Source organism: Tachysurus fulvidraco, chromosome 9, assembly GCF_022655615.1.
Source record: "Tachysurus fulvidraco isolate hzauxx_2018 chromosome 9, HZAU_PFXX_2.0, whole genome shotgun sequence".
In the NCBI taxonomy this organism is placed as follows: Eukaryota; Metazoa; Chordata; class Actinopteri; order Siluriformes; family Bagridae; genus Tachysurus; species Tachysurus fulvidraco.
The window spans coordinates 10,849,486-10,865,483 of record NC_062526.1 but is presented as its reverse complement, the minus strand read 5'-3'; the positions used below and the strand labels follow the sequence as shown (position 1 = coordinate 10,865,483).

At 35.2% G+C, this 15,998-nt stretch overlaps 1 protein-coding gene and 1 long non-coding RNA gene across 2 annotated transcripts; one reads left to right on the top strand and one right to left on the bottom strand.

Moving 5' to 3' along the window:
* The first annotated feature begins 1,316 nt into the window (after positions 1-1,316).
* LOC125145399 lies at positions 1,317-7,177 on the top strand. The gene is made up of 3 exons (XR_007143774.1): positions 1,317-1,357; positions 2,535-2,612; positions 5,397-7,177. It is a non-coding gene; the product is annotated as an uncharacterized LOC125145399 (long non-coding RNA).
* Positions 4,049-14,767, bottom strand: ppef2a (protein phosphatase with EF-hand domain 2a). Its single transcript, XM_047817927.1, has 17 exons — positions 14,485-14,767; positions 14,288-14,317; positions 13,315-13,442; positions 13,120-13,174; positions 12,304-12,479; positions 12,082-12,196; positions 11,936-11,982; positions 11,410-11,576; positions 11,269-11,305; positions 10,016-10,165; positions 8,885-9,241; positions 7,774-7,959; positions 7,171-7,313; positions 6,454-6,560; positions 5,374-5,537; positions 4,867-4,954; positions 4,049-4,730 (listed from the first exon to the last, which is right to left on the bottom strand). Exons 1-17 carry the CDS (start codon positions 14,534-14,536, stop codon positions 4,516-4,518), a joined length of 2,217 nt encoding a protein of 738 aa, XP_047673883.1. The 5' UTR covers positions 14,537-14,767; the 3' UTR covers positions 4,049-4,515.
* Positions 14,768-15,998: the final 1,231 nt, after the last annotated feature.

Genomic DNA, 15,998 nt, shown 5'->3' with positions numbered 1-15,998 from the left:
CTTCTCGCTGGGGTTGTATCATTCAAGTGTACACCATTTGTACATTTAGTGTGAAGTGAACAAACACTTCATATTACAGAAAGATACAAATCAAATGTGAAAATGAAACAGAAACAGAAGGAATGACATATTAACAAACAGATTATGACAGTAGAAAAAAAATATGTTAACATTGACCAGATAGCACTAACTAAATATACTGAGAAAGAAATAAACATTGAGGACTCTGTAAAATCCACAATAGAAAATATGTGGATGGGGTAGTTAAGTGGTTATGGTGTTGGCTTACCAAGGTTGTGAATTCAAATCCCATATCCATCAGGCTACTACTGCTGGGCCCCTGAGCAAGGCCCTTAACCCTCAATTGCTTAGTTGTATTAAATTAGATAAAAATGCAAGTCGCTCTGTATAAGGGTGTCTGCTAAATGTATTTATTTTTTATGTTGGCTTTGTAGAAGCCAACATTCTGATTTCTGTTATAAGCTTATTATTAATGGTGCTTGCAAAGCATCATTATTGTTATTCTACATACTTATTATTATTGACAATTATTATTATTATTATTATTATTATTATTATTATTATTATTATTATTACTATTATTATATGACTTTTATTATAACTATTATGACTATTATTAGCAGTAGGGTTTCAGCGCTGAACCCCCTCTCAATTTATTTGCCTTGCTAAAAGCGTCATCCACCCCCGACTTCCGGTTATTAGCGACAGCTACTTCCTGCTGCCAACTGCCGATTTTTCGCTGAACCCCCACTGTATTATTATTATCATTATATGACTTTTATAAGCGATCGGAATTCCGGAATTCCCGGTACGGAAGCTCAAAGGGTTTTTTTCACCATAGACTTGAATGGGGAGTTCTTAAAACTCGTTTGTTCTCTCTGGAGATGTAAAGCACACTCTCAATACATGTAACTATCAAATCCACACTATCAATCCAATGATTCAACAAGTATTGTATGGAATAAAAACACTGTCAATAATAATCGTACGTAATTCAAAGCATTTGTGTGTAAATTTTAATTTTGCGGAGTTGGATCCCAAAATCTACGGCCACGACAGTTTACAGATACGAGATTTTGTGTGTTTGTTCAAATACAACTCCAAAATGAACGACTATGACAGTTTACACACACAACGCCTGATTTCACAACACCTCTTTTTCACACACGAAAACGGTCTGCGAAACAACTGTCAAAAATACGTCATCACGTTCACAGGCATTACTATCCGAGGGAAGATGAATCGATTCCACGAAGTGCGCATGCGCCCCGCCCTCTTTTAAACCACTGTCGCCGAAATGGTGGAACAGCAGCCAAGCGCTCACTCATCGTCTCAGGTAAGTTGGTTTTTGCTTCCAAATTCGGACATGTTTAGGGGTTAGTTATCACTAATAACAGAGAGGAGTAATATTACAGATCTAGGTTAACTATAGTAAGTAAGATTAGCTCTCATAGTAAGGTTACAATAGGTGCTTAAAGAATACAGCTGTTTAGGAGGTCATCACTGCAGTCTGTAGCGTGATGAGATAGGCCTACATAAAAGACACACACACACACACACACACACACACACACTTGTATGTGTGTGTACACTCACTATATATATATATAGTATTGGCACCCCACCGGGTAATCACATGACGTCATGTGTAGCCCCGCCCCCCAAAAACTGTTCTATGCAGTATAATAATAAGTAGAATTCCATAATGACTGCAGTTTTGACATGAATCCAATCATGTGACATCAAATGCCAAAACAGTTAGTAGTCACTTTTGTCCAATAGTATTGGCACCGCACCGGGTATTCACGTTACGTCACGTGTAGCCCCGCCCCCCACATAATCGAAATCATAGATTTTGCACAACATGGACGTGTCATATATCAAAACACTCAGCCCAATGAGGGGAAGTGCCTCACGCGTGTTTTGGTCACGTCACGTGAAAATTAAAATTTGCACAACATGGACATGTGACATATCAAAACACTCAGTACAATGAGGGAAACTGACTCATGGGTATTTGGATCACGTCACATGCCCATGTCCGCTTGCCTCCAAAAGTATTGGCACCCTATCAATCCAGTAGCTTTCACAATCTTTCCGTCCACTTGCCTCCAAAAAGCACCGGCCTTTGCGAATACTTGCACCATCAAAGCCAACATCAAAGTTTGATGCGACGAACTTTACAAATCTAGTTTTCATTTGAAAATGTACCAATTTCAAGCATTGTGAATGGAAGAGACAGAAGAGCAACATCTAATGAGAGTAAGTTGCCTAGCTAAGAATATGATAAATGCTAAGTATTTACTTGAACAAACAAATACCATCTTAATTATGATATGGTTATGATTATATTATTCTGTACATTCATTTGCAGGTGTTGTCACAGGATAAAAAGATTCTTGCTTTTCAGATAATAGTCAGTACAAAATCCTACTTTTGACCTTTAAAGACCACCTTGCTCCGCCTTATCTACCTGAGTTTCTCTGTCCTTACATATTAATATGTTCTCTCAGGTCCTCTTATTTAGGCCTATTCACCGGTAGATCATTTGTACATCACTCTGGATATGGGTGTCTACCAAATGACATAATGTAAGTTTAAATGTAACTGTCATCACTCTTTTATTATTGCTTTTATATTCTTTATTTTTTCCAGTTGAGATATCTGAATCATGTCTTAGTGGAGACATGGAGATGTCTGATTTCTTTTCCCTCCCCTTTCTGTCAGTATTGATCTATTTTGTATCTGTTGTCACTTTTGTCTATTGTCTCTTGCTTGTTTATTGTTATTTATTAGTGTGGATGTAAAGATGTGCCGGCTTTATGGGAAAAACTCCTTAAGCCTCCTTGAAAAGACCTATATGAATAAAACATATATTATAATAAAAATAAATAAATAAATAATAAAAAAAATCTTCATATTATTATTATTATTATTATTATTATTATTATTATTATTATTATTATTATTTGCCAAGTGAAACAGAAAACTTTGTGTCATCTTGGACAATCATCTCTCAGACTTTCCCAGGGAAAGTCTGTCTGTCATCTGTGTTTGGGTCTGAGACCAGACTTTGGACACATTGCACTAGGTGAAACATAAATTATGACAAATATACACAATCAGAAAAAAAGATACTGTTCCTTCAAGTATACACCTTTTGTAGATTTTGTGTGAAACTTGCAGGACACGTACCTTAAAACTTTCACTTTGAAAGCTAATGAAAGATACTCTGTCTTCATTCTACTGTGTATGGTACAGAGTACAGGTACAAATGGTACACCTTTAAGGGTACACTGCAAAAGTAATAGCAAGTACTGTAATAATATCTTGCAAGTAGCAAGTAATAATATCTTGAATCTGGTCGAATACAGTATATCTACATCAATCTTAATATATTGATACAATTAACCAAAAAGATTATCAAGACTCTTTCATTTTTTTAAACTTTCTTATTCTATTGGCAGATAATTTTAATCAGTGATTAAAAAGCAAAATAATCTATAAGACCATTTATAGCATAAAAGTAGTCATATATTTCTAGATCCTGTACTGAAATTCCACACAGATAAGACCAAGCTCAGGATCAAACCCTGGACCATGGATCTGTACGATAGTAACACTACCCTCCATGTTAGCTGGAATTACATGAATTTAATTGCAAAAATAAAAACCTGGGTCTTAAACTGTGAGATATGGTATTATGTTGCGGTGTGTACTAAGCAAATATGTTGTGTTCAGCATACGATTCTTTGTATACAATATAAAGAGCATAATCTTAATCAAATAATGGCTAAACCTAGACAGCTGATATGATCAAGCTTGAGACAGGGACTGAAGGTTGCCTAGATAACCATGACTCAAGCACAAGCAAAGCAGTCTCTCTTATGGAAACTTTACCTGTGCTTGTGTCCTCGCTGACTAGCTTGTGGTCTCAACCCACATGTGGGTTATCCAATGAAAGGTTAGTTCTACATGCCCTCTACCCATTCTCATCCTTGTGAATGAGTATGTAGTCTGGTCAAACTCCAGTTTGATATTTTACTTTACATTTTACTCATGTTCTGGACCACCAGGACAGTTTCCTTCAGAACTAGCAGATTCTTTCTAAAAGTAAAGATGACATATACACCTTTCCATGTCTTCATTTTGTGCATACACAACATTTAGAAATTGGTTAGAATGTGTTTGGAAATCTCACAATGTCACACTAATAAGCTTGTGCACATGCTTAACATTGAAACCTGCCTCAATGACACCTCCAAGGCTCAATTCCTAAATTCCAAGACCAAAGACCTAACAACACCTGAAATTATTAGAGGAATTCAAGAAAAAGGCACTTTCAAATGTTCCAGGAGGTCATCATCATCACAATTCATGGGTCACCCATGTCATGTGCACACTTTGTGCAGTCTGAATATTATTAAAGCAAACACCCACAGCCGTTACCATTTATTTTGATGTAAGAATTGTGCCTTTTTCTTCTGAGGTCTGTTATCCTTCCTGAGGTAGGTCCTGTTCCTCTGGTTTGCGTATGTTCTTGTCTACTAAGCGAAAAGACTCCATGAATTCATCAATGTCTATGTAGCCATCTTTGTTCATGTCTATGCTGACCACCAGGTCATTAATGGCTTCAGTGGAAATCTCCATTTTCAAATAGGCACTTAACAGCTTCCATGTCTGACAGAAGTCTTCGAAAGAGATGAGGCCTGGATAAAAAAAACAGCCATGAATGTAACCTAACTGATCTGGTTTGAGTTAACGCTTGTAAAGAATGATGGGTTAGAGCATGACTAGGGAGATATAGTGAGCTTAGAGCTGGGAGACTAGAATGTGCTTTCATACCTGAGTTGTCTGTGTCCACTATTCTGAAGATGGTCTCCAGAGTGGAGCGGTGCCTGTAAAGAGTCTCCAGCAATGTCTGCTCAATGTACTGTACACACAAGACCATTAAACACAATACAAATCCTATGACATCATGTGTTTATTTCATAGGTAAAGACCTATGCATATCTAGTTTAAAATGAAATACTAATACTCAATAATAAAAGTAAATTAAATTTTATTCATTTTAACAATTGGCATTGTAAAAATGCAGCTATATAGTTTATAAATCAGAACTATGATTTCAGAATATAAGTATTATCCTTTATGAGCAGGCCAGAGGTGATGGTTTCAAGAAGAAAATACCCTGAGATGATATGAGGAAGAAAGCATAAGTTTAACCAGACTCAAAAGGAATCCATCCTTATCTGGTGACATACTGAATGAAAATATAATAAATGAGATTATAAATGAATTATTATATTTATTATAATATAATAAATGAGATTATAAATTATCCTGTTTCACCTCACAGCTGGTTTCCTTTACAGCAAGGTTACGGAACCAGTTGTGGTAGTCCAGCATGTCATTGGTGGTGTTGGTGAGGAGCTGAGAGCGCAGCAATCTCCAGGGCAATTCTAGGTGTAGCACCTGTCCTACGACACTGCTCCAGTCATTCAGAGAGATGAGACCTGAGAGTGGACCAACAGCAAGAGGAAAAGCTTGTTGTAATTGTAATTTTGTAGTTTGCAAATTTTTAACACTGTCTGATATGGATGAATGAATCCAGTCAATATTTCATGAAATTCCACATAAAGAACAACAAGTTCTATAACATCGCCACCTAGAGAGCGCACATGGTAAAGCTCAACAACATTTGATGTTGTTATTTTCCATGTTAATGTGAATTCTTTTTAGGATGGAATTCACTTTTGAAATTTGGCAAGGTGAATATTTCATAGGAGTTAATTAAATAACACTCAAATAATTTATTTCGCTCAAACAATTTCCTTTTCCCCCCAGGTTTATATCATGAATGTGATAATGTAGGCAAAAACAGTTTTCAGTTAATGGCCTGTTTAAAGCAGGTGCATTTTTTTCAAGCACATAAGCATAGGCAGGAGAGTTTAGAGTTTTCCACAAAAAAAAAAAAGACAAAAATACAACTGGAGTTCTTTAAATGAATATCAGATGACTTAGAGGAGCTAAAATTTGACTAAGAAGTAATAATCTCTAATAATATGTTACATTAATCTAAAGGAATCTGACTCTGGATAACCTGCTTTAATGTGGGTCTTAGGAAAAGATTGTAGATGAAAGTGCCACATTCAGTTTTATTCCTCATAGGCAAAATAGACTGATGCAGCAGAGCTTTAGTCTGTCCACCTCTCTCACACCTTTATGTGTACATGCTGCACACACAGATCAGAATACAAAGCTTCAAATTTCATTTACTGGTAAAACCACTGTGCATTTTATCTTGTAAATTGCTAGCAAGCTGAGCCAAATCTCTGTTATAACTCGGTGCAACTGCTCCATATACATAGAGTTTAATGGATCAATTGCATCATTCACATTGAGTCTGAAAGTTTGTAAGAAGTACTGCACCTGTTTTCTTCTTATCGTATTCCTGAAAGGCACTGATGAGATCTGACTTGTGTGTAAACAGTTGCTCTCTCAGGACTTTAAGTGCAGAGTGCTCTGTTCGTCTGATGCTAACCAAAAAAGAAAAACTGTTCAGAAAATTCCAAACTGTTGTGTTATACTGGTGTATTATACTGCTGTGTTATACTGGTGTATTATACTGCTGTGTTATACTGGTGTATTATACTGCTGTGTTATACTGGTGTATTATACTGTTGTGTTATACTGGTGTATTATACTGTTGTGTTATACTGGTGTATTATACTGCTGTGTTATACTGGTGTATTATACTGTTGTGTTATACTGGTGTATTATAATGTTGTGTTATACTGGTGTATTATACTGTTGTGTTATACTGGTGTATTATACTGTTGTGTTATACTGGTGTATTATAATGTTGTGTTATACTGGTGTATTATACTGTTGTGTTATACTGGTGTATTATAATGTTGTGTTATACTGGTGTATTATACTGTTGTATTACATTTACAATTACATTTACGGCATTTAGCAGACTCCCTTATCCAGAGAGACTTACAACTGAGCAACTGAGGGTTAAGGGCCTTGCTCACCTTCCGATCAGTAGCCCAACACCTGAACCACTTAACCACTGAGCTACCACACATTATACTGCTGTGTTATACTGGTGTAAACAGAAAGTGAAAAAGCAGCTTTAATTACCTTTGTCCAAAGCTCATCTCCCGGGTCTTACTGTTGGTCTGGTACTGAATAAAATAAGGCACTAGATCTGGACCTAACCTGACCACTGCTCCCCTGTTACTGCCCACTTCATAGTAGTTAGAGGCTGAAAAAATTGTAAGGACCTGCAGACACAAATTTGTCATTATTTTTTGTTTTATTATTCTTTACAATATCAAAGTGTATCCTGTATGTCAAATACAACAGATTATATCAAATATATTCAAATCAATTATATAATTTTCCATATATTTATGCTATAAACACTAGGCTACTATATGTGTTGAAATGATGTCACTATGTGCAGCCTAGTCTTTATGATAACACAGATGTCCTGTATAATCTTGACATTTTATTATTATCTTTTTATAGGGTTAAAAGGTTAAAATCCTCTTATCCTGCATAGAGTGATTGAACATTTTACAAATTCTAAAGGGTTCCATATGGCATCTAACAATTAAATTAGAAATGAGTGAACTTAGACTTCAGAATGAGCACAAAACAGCATTAGTCATTGGGATCTTTCCATCTGTTCAATAAATTAGATGCTCTTTTTTTCATTTCTGCTTGTATCTGAGCTCTCACCTTGCGGTTGTGGCAGAACTCATATCCATCTTGCTTGCATTCATGGGAGCGGATGATGAGCTGCAGGTTGTGTTTGTTTAAAAAATCCTCAGTCACACTGGGGCCCCAGTAACAGCCTCCACCCCGAACTTCATTTGGGATGCAGCCATCTTCTGTCATGGGGTCACTCCACAGCAAGTCCAGGATCTGATAATAATAATAATAATAATAATAATAATAATAATAATAATAATAATATAGAATAAATTCTAAAACAAAAATACTTCTCTTTTACTCCTCATAAGGAGACTAAACTTAAAAACAAAAAACTAAAGTGAGTGATGAACCTTATGTGACACTATTGAATTATCTGAAAAGTTTTTATTGATGCAAACAAACTGGTAAAGGCCTGGTAAGATCTAAACTTGTTTACAAGCCTCACTCAAAACCTACATTAAAAAAACAAGTGTAAACACAATCTGAACACATTAACTCCACACTGATGATTCTAGAAGCCAGCCAGAATAACATTATGCTTGATATTCATAATTAAAACAAGAATATATCCAAATTCTTTAATAGTCTATTTTTGCTGAAAGGTGTATGAAAAATGGAGAGTGGTTTCTGTGGAAATTTTAAACACACGTGTTATGAAGTAGCTTTACTTTATTTGGACACCTAACCTTCACACCCATATGTGATTCTTTTCAAAAGTAGGAAAAACACAATCGCCTAGTTAAGCATTCTTTTAGGTGGAACCTAAGAGGCTCAAACCTGTTCCAGCATAATAATGCCCCATGCACAATGTGAGCCCTGTAGACTTTTTTGAAGGTTCATGTAGAAGAACCTTGTACATGACTTGACCATTGAACCCCAACCCCACTGAACACCTTTGAGCTGAACTGGAAAGTAGATTGTATGGCAGGAGTCTTGCTAGACATCAGCAGTATGCAACCTCTGGTGCTACTTTAGCTGAATTGGTCCAATCCCCAAAACAAAGAGCTTTACCTGCAGAGTTGAGGCAGCTAAAGAAGCAAAGTTGGAACAGCTCATATTAATAGGCATGGATTGGGAATGGGGTGTTCACTAGTCAGGTGTCCACATACTTTTATGCTAATATAGAGTAATCCACCTCTTTCCACTCATTGTTGACGTCGTCTCGGGTGTTGATGGATTCTCTGGCTGATTCTGATGATGTGGATATGCTACAGTGTTTATAGGTCAGGCTGCTCCCAGGCTGCGCTATGCTGGTCTGCTTTTGTTGAATCTTGAGTTCTTCCTCCATGGTCCTAGCCACTGTAGTTGAGAAATCCTGCAAAGAACGGCACTGAAAAGTTTCCCGGGAGGGTAACGGCCTGTAATTGGTGAAAGTGGCTCTCCTGCTCAGAATACTATGCTTAGAGTTCAGAGATTCATCTTCCATCTTTGAGACTGAAGAACGCATAGATACTGTGCTCTTCTTCTTTGGAGGCCTCAAGGCAGAGACATACTGGAGAAAAATAAAATTTCCCCCACAAAAAATATAAATAACATTTATCCAAATATTACATAATTATAGTATTTGCTATTATAAATACAAAAGAATGCTAAATATAATTACCAAATTCATATCTATCAAATTGTATCTATCTATGTGAACTTAATTAATTACAAGTGATGTAAAAATGCTTGAATAATGCCGTTAAAATTCATATAAAAAAGGAAATGAATAATGTGGATAAAATCATATAGCGTATTAAAATAAATACAACCTGTGAAACAAACAGATGTAAATGAATGATTTGGAAACCATCACGTGTGAAAATAAATCAGCTGTGTGGTGAATATAAATACATGACAATAATAGAATCATATGTGGGAAAATAAATTTATTTGTGTGATAATGAATGGATGTAAATAACATGGAAATGAATTATTCATGAGCAAAAAAAAAGTGGGAAAAACTAATCAGTGGCTAATTTTCATCCTCAAATAAAATGTAAAACATTACGAATAGGAGAAGAAGAAGCCTTTATTATGGTCACACACCATATTTTAGCACAGTGGAATTTTTGGTGCTACTTTTCTTTTTTGGTGAGTTTTTTTCTGTGAGACCAAGGGTTTAAGACAAATTACTGCACATTAATTCAGACCTAGTTATTTAACTGATATTAACCCAATGCCTTCTTTCAGTCTACAGTCATGATATCTTTTTTAAGTGTTCTCTCGAGTCCCTCGAGTGCTCTGGTGCTGATCTGGTGTTCTTAGTGTTTCTTGGACTCACTTTATGTCTGTGCATTCGGGCCACCAGTGCCAGATCTGTGCTGTCTGAGATCCCACCATGGACGATCAGCACCTTCTGGTCAATCACTGTTGCCAGGGGCAACCAGCTGAATATTTTCTGCAGCAGCTTTAGAATTTGTTTACCGTGCATCTTGTACACATGAGAAATAGTGTTCATAAGTGAATAATACAAGCAAAGCAACAATAGGCTTCAAATATTGTGTGTTTCATGACTGTTTCTCCTGGTTATCCCAGGACGAGTGACAATGTCAGATCAGGTGCAGAAAACTGTACAGTAAGAAAACAATTATGTGTAAATAATCATTATCAATAATGTTGAAGAAATCTATTTTAAGGTATTTGATTATTTTCATTCATTCAAGCTGTGATTCAATTTGTGGTAATCTGCCCGTCAAGTCAGGATCTAACCAGAGACTTGTATCCGCCACTTGTATTCGTTTGAGGGCATATGTTGCCAGAGGGCATATGTTTATAAAAGAGGGCATATGTTAATTTCTATAGTGAATTTGGATATTTCTGAACAGCTGCATTGTGACATTGTTAAAAGTGCTAAACAAATAAAACTGAAATAAACTGGAGTAAGAAATCATGTCTTCTACTTATCTAGCTAATAATAAAAATACATTTTTGTGTTGTTTGTATTTCTTTAGTCTTGAAAGTAAATTTTTTTCTTCTCTGTATTTATATATTGTGTTGTGTATATACTGTATATTATATTATATCTCTATATTCTTTTATATATTTGCATTTCTTTTTCTTTGCTGCTGTAACAGAGAACCATTGTGGGATGAAAAATGGTATATCTTATCTTTTCTTATCTTAAAAATAAGACTGCAAACTGTAAAATAATACAGACTGCAATAAAAACTATAATAAAGAGGGTTTTTTGTTGCATATAATAAATGAAAATCAAATCAAATCTTCTATAAGAAATGTTGACTTAAATTATTTTACAAATGACAATTTACAAAAGGCACCCCAGAATGGAAGAGCTCATACTTTTTAAAGTATGTTAAATAATTTAAAGAAACTCATTTGAAAGAAAAAAGTACCTTATATCACCACGTTTGAAAAAAAATAAATCTTTTTTTTGCTGACTGTACGTATCACCACTAGAGGGAGCTGTTGCCCGTTTATTTGAGCTTTTTTGGTCAAGTGCATTGGGATCTCCTCAGGATCTAACATCAGAGTCCCGAAATAAAAGTGTTATACATTTTATTTGGAAACATTTACCTTGTATTTGCCCAACACTTCCTTGGTGAACCCGTACCTTTAAAAACACAAATTGAGAATGCTGCACCTATTGTCTATACCACAGAAAAAAACATATTTAACATATTAACATATTAGTGGACATTATTTTGAATGAAATACCTCAAGTTTATGATGTGATCCTCATGATTTCCTCGATTGAGGTAAACCTCTCCAGGATAGACCAACAAGAAAACAAATAAAATAAGCAAAATCTCTATTGAGTCCTTGCCTCGGTCCACAAAGTCTCCATTGAAGACATAAGGCTTCTCCATCGATGGCATCCCATTCTACATATAAGATTACAATATGTAGGTTCGATTTCATGTTTTTGTAATTATAGATACACCACATCTATATGGCATGTCCTTTAAAAACATTATTCAAATTTATTATAATATAAATATCCATTTCCAGCACAGCTATTAAAGTGTTAAGTGTTATTATTATTTTTTACATTTGTAAATAGTTAAGAAATACCATGTAGTATACATAATGTTTACAGAGCTTCTGCTTCACTGAACATAGCATTCAAATGAGCAACAATAAATGTCATTGTAAACAAAAAACAAAAAATTAATTAACAAATAAAACTACAACTATAAAAAGCAAATAAAGACATACACTACACTGTAAAATCTGTACTTACTTTGTAAAATATTAGGAGTAAATCCTCCAACTGTCCGTGCAAGTCCCCTGAGTTAAAAAAATATATATTTAGTTATGAGAAAACTGTTGACAACATGATATCAAAAGATTGTATTTAAGAAAGAACAAAGCTGCAGGTTTTCTCACCACATATTGTGATTTCTTTGCTATGGCAGGTAGAGATTCGGTTGATATTTGGCAAACCTTTGAGCAGCTTCCAGGTTTCAAGGAGGAGTTGGAGAACATATCGAGAGTGGAGCTGCTACTTTGCAAAAACAAACACATATATATATATTTATTTATATAAAACTTATATATATAAGTTCAATAAAAAGTTGTACATCCAGCATTGGGGTGTGTTTCACCTACTTGTTTGTTTTTAAAAGCCTCAACAAGATCAGCGGCTTGATTTGCATCCAGAGGGAAGGTTAGCCTTGGGCCCGAATAGATTTCTGGAACGTCGATATTGGAGTAACTGAAGTATCTCTCCCACTCAGCATCCCGACATATTTCATTATCTCTGAAGATGTGGGAGATCAATTTTCCTACAATGTGGAACACAAATAGAGAATATGTTCTGCATATATGCAATCCATTAATGTAATATAATGTTTGACATTCTTTGACATATCTTAACACTTAACATTTGATCATTTCTGTAGGATTTTACATGGGTATATATAAAAAATAAGGTTTCATGTATGTGATAATAAAGGAACAGACTAAATCTTAGAATCTTAGCTCTTTACAGGAGCTTTATTTGTAACTCATTTAAGAGATGAACATGGTTCTTTCAGGGGGAGAATATATTCTTATTTATTAAATACAAAATATTAAATTATTATATAAATACCCATTCCTTCCAAATTATTTATCCTGGGTCACAGTGGACCTGAGGGCGGCCTTGTGAACACTCATGAACACTGGGCATGAAGGAGGAATGATCAGGGCATGATCCAGGGCACAATGGACACACATTCACACACTTATTCAAACTGAGAAGAAATGTAGAGCAGCCAGTCCACCTTCATGTTTTTGGAAGGTTCGAGGACCCACATGAACACAAGGGAGACTTACACAAAGACAATAACCCAAGATCAGGATCAAACTGAGGTCCCTGAGCCATGACATGGCAATGCTACCCTCTATGCCACACACAAACACACATAATAGAATTAAGCTTACTTTCATTGCTAGAAGGTGTGAAGTTGTCCATGAGATAACCAAGAAAATTATACAGCTATGTAAAGAGGAAACAAATATTACAACAAAAAATGACAGACTAATTTTCATAAACAATTTTAAAGCTTCAAGTAAATGTATAATTCTAAATATTGACCTGGTGCATCATTTCTACTACATGTGTGTGTTAGATTTTACTTTTATTTGGTCTTGTAGCCCAGTGTACTCTATGGACTGGAAGATGTTCCAGGTGTATCTGCGCCTCATCTCCATGCGGCTCACATACTGACGATACCAGCGCTGGATCAAAACTGCAGCCTTTATAGCTTCACAGTAATGGAACAGAAGATTCAGCAAATGTTTTTCAAAAGCAATCATTTTGCACTGACTATATTCATAATTTGTTATGTTATTTACAAAAAAATGTCAAACCTTATATTATTAGTTTTATATTAGATTTAGTCTCCTTAATGTTAAAGCATGCAACCACTAGTCCAGCCTAATTTCACCTCTAGCTTTATTCAGATGTCACTAGACTACAACCCAACGCCCTGCAATCTGACTCACAAACACAACATGCTGGATGAGCACACAAGGTTAGTCAATGCTACAAAGGTTCATGTCATATTTTCTGTAATGTTGGTACACTTTAGATTAGCTAAACTTATTAGATAAACAGTACAATTTATAGAAACAAATGGGATATTAATACAAAAAAAACCTGTTAGTTACTTACTTATGGCAGCTACATATGAGTGCATAAATAAGTAAGAAAATTATTAGTGTATATATTTATTTCAGACACACATAAACTACTAAAAAGCCAAATAGTACACAGTTAAGCTGTGCATAGTTTAAAAATGAATCAATTAATGAACCAGCTAATCAATGAATCTATTTATTAATTAGTTGTTTGATTGGTTGGTTGATAATCATCATCATCATCATCATCATCATCGTCATCATCACCATCATCATCATCATCATCATCATCATCATCATCATCATCACCATCATCAACATCATCATCATCACCATCATCATCATCATCATCATCATCATCATCATCTTCATCATCATCATCAACATACTGTTATATTTTAATGTATTTAACATTAGCAAAACATGTTATATTTGGAGTACATCATATTGTAAGGACAAGAAATGCTACCTGAGATCCTAACAAAGATGACATTACCATCTATAGAAAAGAAAATAAAATGGAAGAAAATCTGTTATCATATGAAATAATTAACCATAGAAAGATATACTATGCACAAATTTTAATTAATACTCCAGTGTAGAAATAGAAAATGTTTGTACCATCTTCTTTCCTTTCTCAGTATTACAAAAAAGCACTGAGATTACCTTTGTCATGTGTTTTATGGAATTGACCTCCTTTGGTTACCCCGCAGCCCATGGTGTCTACTAAGAAGGAAAGAAAGTTAGTGTGTGATTCACAGTGGCATTTACAGGGAGTAAAATGTCATGCTGTAAGTTGCAGAAAACAGAAGTGACAGATTAAGCTTAGTTCATACTCTGACCAGCCTGATTGTCCTTAATCCTTCATATAGTATCACACACCATTCCAACGCAGGGAAAATTAGATGCAGTGAGACTTGTCAACACTCTCAATAGAAGCAGCTACAGAACTCACTGGGTGCTTTGCTGGAGCAATGTGACATATAATTAATACATAATAATATACAACAAATATAAGTCAGAGCACAAACCACAATTTCTAATGATTTTATAGTTCAAAATTAAAAAGCTGATGAGACGTCAGTATTTCCCAAGGGCCACGTATACTTTGAAAAGTGTACATGACTGTGAATAATCCATCTATTTCATGTACAACTTATCTTACACAGGAAGTGGAGTCTATCCCAAGGAACTTGGGGTAAAAGGTGGAGGACACCCTGATTACACGGCACAATCCTCACTCACAAACATATCCACACACTACAGATAATTTAGAGATGCCAATCAGCCTAACACTTTTGTCTTTGGACTGGGGGAGGAAATCAGAGTATACAGAGGAAACCAGTAAAAAGGACTCATGCAACCCACATAGATGTAAGGCATATGTGCTAATGCCTAAGCCACACCATCCCCATGCTAAGAATAGTCAATAGACTTAATGTCAAAAGCTAATATAATAACGAGTTGCTGAGATTTAACTTTTACAATTAAAATCAAAGTCCATCTAAGATTGGTCCAGTTATATGTATTTTAGCAGTGGCGTTCAGTTTCCCCTGGTGTGTTGTAAACTAGCATAGTTTTCCAGACACAATAATTATGATGAAATGTGATCTTAAATAAAGTTGATAAACTGTACCATATAGCCACACAGCTACAAGACAATGAATATACAAATATGATACAAAAAAGATATTTTATTCAAATATCTTATTCATACTGTATATCTGTTATTTTTTTGTTTGTTTTTTTGTTCTGTATATATATTTCTGTCATTTATGCTTCTCAGCAGTGCAAGGCTTTTCGGTGAAATGAACAATGCTGAGTGTATTCTATGAAATAATTTAAAGCATCCAATCGAATAACTCACCTGGTGGTTATGTTTTCTCATCAAGTTAAAAAAAAAAACTAAAGGATTGTGATTACTCCATAAACATGCCATGCAAAGTAGAGGTTGTGGTTGTCAGTAGATCCTTGAGGTGTATACAACACAAGCCGAGCTGAGGGATTTAAACATGAGGGTTGTCTATGGCACCCTTATTTACTTCATCAGTGACCCAAGATCCTATGAAGATATTGTTCCTGCAAATCCTACTACAATACTACTGTGGCTTCTGCTTCTTTCTCAACCAGAGCAGTGTGCTTAACCAAGAAAACAAGACTCAAGAGGATTAGGTTAATAG

Excerpts from the sequence above, each read along its gene's own strand:
- ppef2a (XM_047817927.1), bottom strand. The coding sequence starts at position 14,536 with ATGGGCTGCGGGGTAACCAAAGGAGGTCAATTCCATAAAACACATGAC. Across the intron at positions 13,443-14,287 it reads CATCTTTGTTAGGATCTCAG|CTATAAAGGCTGCAGTTTTG; the intron begins GTAGCATTTCTT and ends ATTACTGTGAAG. Across the intron at positions 4,955-5,373 it reads TAAAGGAAACCAGCTGTGAG|TACATTGAGCAGACATTGCT; the intron begins GTGAAACAGGAT and ends TTGTGTGTACAG.